Genomic DNA, 6,000 nt, shown 5'->3' with positions numbered 1-6,000 from the left:
TTGCGCCGGGTCATTGGATGTAGACAAGTTGATAGTCCTGTTTTATCAACTTGTTTTGTTTTATCAACTTGTTTGTCAGTAGCTTGCCTCACCTTAGAAACTCTTCATACGAAGAGCATGCCCTTGCGTATCGAATAACTGAGAGACAAAAACACCATATGCAGGTGATGAAGGTATATTGCTACATAAGTAAGGAAAGTTTACTATAGAAAAATTGAAGTCATCGCGTTTATCATAAAGTTTTGTTGTTAGGTTATCAGCAATACCATATAAATAATTCCGAATGGATTTACCTATCGATCTAAAATTACATTTAAAGTTGTTGGCATTACTTTAAATGATGTATTTTCTATTTTGTCTGACCTATATATGTTTGAGAAACATTTCGGACGGATGCATTACAGCGAAAAGTTGATTTCCTGACAATATTGAAAGGGGGCCATACATGTATAATAACAGAAGGGGTTTTCTGATTAATAATCTAATAATCTGTCGCCACAGACAGGTGCATATTTGAATATAATGTCATCATTTACTAAAGCATGTAGTCATGGTAATATTGCGTCTGTAAGGATACATGTTAAACGAGCCATACAAAGACTGAAATCTTTTCAAATTCTGAGTAGCACTATGTACATTTACTCAATTTCAATTCAAATCAGACTTAATTGTCTGCTGTTTTTGTAATTTGATGAAACCACTTGTTACCAAAGTTAGCAAGTAAATACAATATAGTTGCATTGTGATGTTCCGTATCAAAAATGAATAACAAGATTTTCAGTTTGATTCATCTTCCCTATATTTTTATCACCATCATGAACAATATTCATCATCAACATCTTTCATCATGATAATGATGACAAAGTCGCAGATATAATTTGAATATACATACTTTTTATGAAAGTCAGGTCAGCTGATGTATCTGTTATACACTCATATCAATGTCCAAAACAACTGGTTTGGTAAACAGATACAATTTTGGATGGATATAACAAAGGCTTTATAGCTGTTTCGAGATGAATAAGAATGCTTCATCTTCAGTAGTTTTAACTCAGCTTGCAAATTACACTATAAACATGTCATTTGCGCGCGGGTGCATATGATGCGTGAATGATGATTTTAAATAACAACATATTAGTTTGTAAGACATTTGGTTAAATTATATCAAGATGTTTTGAGAAACGTAAAAAGAAATTTATTAGCAACCACATTTTTTGAATTCTCTGATCTTTTTATTTGAAGTGGTCAATTTATTTTTTAAATAATTTTTAACCAAAGACACTGCGTGTCAATTGTAAAAAAAACTACTGCTAGTTTTTATGATATGGTCTTCATTTAAAAAAAACTGTACATTCATTGCATAATTAACAACGGTCACATATTCATTACATAAGCTTTTTGAGCAAAAAAAAAATTTAATGGAAAATTAACCCAAAAGTGAACGTGAGCAAAATTACAGAAGTTTGCCTTTTTTATAGCTGTGATATTTATTAAAAAATGTTTGAAACAGTTGACATAAAAAAATCTATTATAGATTTAGATATTTACAGTTGACTTCTAAGGTCAAAGATGAAACATTTTTAGGTTGAGATATTTGGCTTCAATCCTGTTGTTCATACAAATACGTAAAAAATAAATGTCTCTAAAACTGACAAGATAAAAGATAACGAAACGCTTATCTGCAAGACAACCAATAAGTTTCTACTTTCGTTATAAAGCGTGAAAAAGAACTAACTTGGTTTTTAAACATGGCTGGTAAGATTAAAATTATTTTTTAATGATAATATATTTTATGATTAATATTTTATAAGTAAAGGAACACTACAATAATATTAAAACTACCTTTGATAAGATTTAATATGCAACTTATTAGATTTAGTAATAAATTGTTTACATTTATTTTGAAAAGTTTGAACAATTTTACTTTTGTTTTTAGTTTAAACAAATATCATATATGATCATATTTTATTGTGTATCTATATCTTAAACTAAAGACTGCATCATTGTAAGTAGGACGTACATGTATGGGCATTAAAGGAGTGTTAGGATAGCCAGGGCCTACATATTTCAAAATTCAAAATATGTTGTCATAATTTTAGTTTATTAAATAAATAGATATCTATACATATATAGTATAAAAATAGGATTTTTGTTATCGTAAACTCGCAAGATATATTGCTCTGTTTAACTGGTTCGATAGTTTGCGACTGTACAGTAGACGTTTTCTTGTATTTCAATCGATAAAGCGATCGACCGAAAGAGATCTAAGCTATAATGTTATCTAAAAGGACCTACAGGTAGACACTCTTAACGATTATACCCTAGCAACACTTAGGCTTATTTTTGTTCTCAGGATATTTCATTTAATTATCGTGAACAATGTACTGGCCAATCAGATTGTGGTTTTATCAACTTGGGAGTTCAATTTTGCAATATGGATATCTTTGTGCCTAAAAGATTCCGCCAGATCTTAGGGTTTTTTCTGGACGGAAAGTGATCAGCATATCTTCACTGTTGTTGAATTTACCTAGTCCTTGCTCACGTTTTTCTCTATCTTGGTTGCTTATATTCTATTTTTATGGTGTTTTGTCTAAAATACTTTTTAGGTATTCATAGAAAGAGACTTTAGTTTTATCGTCTAAATCCACTGTTGGTACAGAGTAGACTTATGTAGTCAGTTTGAAAAATGTGGAGTTGAATCTTCGTGTCATTATTCGTTCATTGACACGTTTTAAATAAAATATTTTACATTGCAATCTCTTACCATAATTATGGCTACATCTATTCTACGATAGAGTATTAAGTGGAGTATTGCGTCTTCACACAAGTCAATTTGACTCAGTTATTCTGTCAAATCTTTTTTTTCCGTCATACCTCCAATATATCAGGATGCATGTATTTTATATTTACATGTAAGCGTTGCTGACCCTAAGAATCCCCAATAATCTCTAAACCTCGCAGAACTGGTTTTCTCTCCAGGATTGTACTTTCTTTGAATGTCAGCTTTTTGTTAATTTCGTGTGTATCTAAATATGCAAACATCATGAAAATCACAGGCCATTGCCTACATATCAATTTTGTATAGTTATTATCTGAGAGAGAAAAAAATTTCATGGCTTACCCAGAGACATTTTTTCTTAAAAAATAGAGTAGTCTTATTTAGCACTATCAATGAACCGATTGAAAGTACGTAGAGTATATGATAAATCCTTAGAATAGTTTGACTTTATATTCATACAATCTATTTATTTTATTGTTCAATTTCGTATTGTACAACAAACAAAAAGTATTTACTAGTTTATCAGCTCCACAAAATTATACCTGGTTTGGTAATAACATTTTTACTTCTTTTAGAGACATCATTGTACGATAAAATAATGACCAGTAAAATGATGAAGTGTGTTTTAGGTGAATACTCTAACATGATTGTTGAAAAAATTCCAGAAGACGAAAGAAGGAACGAAGTTTGGAATGAACTGAAAGCTAATCTAAACGAAATTAAAAAACCGAAGAATGTGCTTTTACTAGGCGAATATGGTACTGGTAAATCATCGTTCATAAACACCGTCATCACAGCATTGACGGGGAGATACAGATATTATGCAGACATTGGCTCCGGTAATCTGCACTGCACTACTAGATTACACAAGTAAGGGACCAGTACTTAAATCTTTTGATAGCACATACACCCCTCTCTCTCTCTCTCTCTCTCTCTCTCTCTCTCTCTCTCTCTCTCTCTAGTAATTACATTTCTTTGAAGTGCGAGAAAAAAGTCGAAAAACAGTGCATTGATTTGTGGTTTTCTTTTATTTTTACTAGAATATTTCGCGAAGAGTATTGGAACCCTGAAAAAGAAGAGGATAGAGCACTAAATCTTCCAAATTTTATCGACATCATCGGACTAGATGTTCAGCTCTCAAATCCATTTGAAGTGGATACAGTGAACAGCCAGATTATGAATCTGATTCTCAACGGTAAACTATCAGAAGACACCGATCTTTTGGATTTGGGCATGAAATTGAAAGAAGGAAAGAAAATTAAGGAAATACCGGAAGACGAGTCGCTTGTCATAGACATAATTGTTATTGTCGTATCATTGGAAGATGATAAAATTCAACACACCCTGCTTGATGAGATTTACAAAGAATCCAACAAAAGAACAAGACGTAAATTGTTTTTTTATTCTGTTAAACAACTTTTTATCAAGACATGTCTTATTTTTACCCAAGATAATCCGGGTTAATACATTAAAAAACTAAAATTTTTTTTTTTTTTAGAATTCCCAGTTTTTGCGGTGTTGACAAAAAGTGATAAATGCAATGATCAGAAAAAATTGGAAAAGAAGAAGAAAGATATAGCTGAGGAAATCAGCATCGATGTTAAAAAAATTCTGATATGCAAAAATTACCATGAAGGTCAAAACCCAGATTCAAGAGATGTTGAAATATTAGAATTTTTGACAAAGGTACACAAATCTAGGTTTGAGTCAATTTTTTTTTATCAATTTGATCATTTTAATTTAGATTAAACAATTTTTTTTTTTGAATTAGTGATACACAATAAGCTTTCTTATAAACACATAATTTAGATAATGTAAAATTGTCTCAGTGTAAATTCCTCCGAACTGAAGTCTTTTGTTTTATTACATGCATTGTATCCTACTTTTACGAAACCTTTATATGCTTCAGCTTTGTGATCCTTGTTTGAAAGTTGTAAAACTACATAAAGTAGAAGTTGAAGAGGAACAAGCAACTTCGACTCCCATTCCACCTACATATGGCTGTTCTCTAATGTAGTTGTATTTGGAAATTGTCATATTGTCCAAAAAGACTACTTTTGAAATAATTTTCAACAATTTTGAGAAAAATAAGAATTTATTAGTTTGAATTTTTAAAGCTTATATTGCCTACAATAACAAAAATGTTGAAAATCAGATATTTTGTAGAATTGAGTTCTTTACACACCTGTTGTAAGACTCCTTCCTGACCAAAGGTGTAGGTTAATATTTAAACTTATTTTTTGTCAATATCACTTTTGGAATTATGTCAAACTTTACAGCGTATTTTGATAAAAATGTTCCAGAGACTAAAAAATTATAAAATAAGATATTCTACCTATTGAGAACTTGTCCCCCACTATATTGTATCTTTTTTATATTTCTACCACTGCAAAGCAGCATATCCAAAGTTTTGTAAACTAAATATTTTTTCACAAGAATGTCTTCTTGAAAGAGTTTTGAGAATTCTCGACATAGGAACATCCATTTTTTTCGTAAATTTTAATTGTGGCCGTTACGATGTACATGTATGAACAAATATCACATGATTAATAATTTGTCAAATTTTGACCCCATAAATGTAGTAAAAATTAAGTCTTTTAATATTTTGTTTTTTATAGTTTTAAGAAATTATGCATACATCTTTATCAACATAGTTATTAGAAAAGCTAATATAATGACCATTTAATAAGAGAGAAAAACTGATTAAAGTGATTTTTCACACAAATCAATGTATAGAATGGGCGCTTTAAAAGCTTATTAAATGTAATTTGATAAGAAAATCTTATTTTAAAATCTAAATAATAAATAATACTACTTAAATAACGTTTTTTCTGATTTTTTTTCAAAATAATAAGATGAATTATTAAAGTGTTTGCTTTTACTCTAAAACATTTATGACTATAAGGGTTTTTTAGTTAAAACAGTAGGAGTCAGCTTTCTTATCATTATCTTATCTTGTACCTATATCTGAAACTAACTACTGTATAATTGTTAGTAGGATTAAGTTATTAAAGAAGTGTTGCGAAGGACAGGGTATACATATTTTAATTCATTGTTGTATCAAGAAATGACAAAGTTCATAGTAGTTTGGTTTTCCTCTTAATTCATTACATAATTAGATAACTGCTACATAACTGGCTTGTCACAGCCAATCGTTTATAGCGACGTTGCTTTTTTATCCTTCGATTGTCGGCTCGTCTTACCATTATGAAGCAGAATTC

At 30.1% G+C, this 6,000-nt stretch overlaps 1 protein-coding gene across 1 annotated transcript; it reads left to right on the top strand.

The window, feature by feature from the left end:
- The first annotated feature begins 1,703 nt into the window (after window positions 1–1,703).
- On the top strand, window positions 1,704–5,518 carry LOC105335775 (uncharacterized). Its single transcript, XM_011439861.4, has 5 exons — window positions 1,704–1,755; window positions 3,445–3,649; window positions 3,820–4,166; window positions 4,278–4,465; window positions 4,689–5,518. Exons 1-5 carry the CDS (start codon window positions 1,749–1,751, stop codon window positions 4,794–4,796), a joined length of 855 nt encoding a protein of 284 aa, XP_011438163.2. The 5' UTR covers window positions 1,704–1,748; the 3' UTR covers window positions 4,797–5,518.
- The last annotated feature ends 482 nt before the right edge of the window (window positions 5,519–6,000 follow it).

The sequence above is a fragment of the Magallana gigas genome, chromosome 8 (assembly GCF_963853765.1).
Source record: "Magallana gigas chromosome 8, xbMagGiga1.1, whole genome shotgun sequence".
NCBI classification, from domain to species: Eukaryota; Metazoa; Mollusca; class Bivalvia; order Ostreida; family Ostreidae; genus Magallana; species Magallana gigas.
This window is presented reverse-complemented; position numbering and strand designations above follow the sequence as displayed.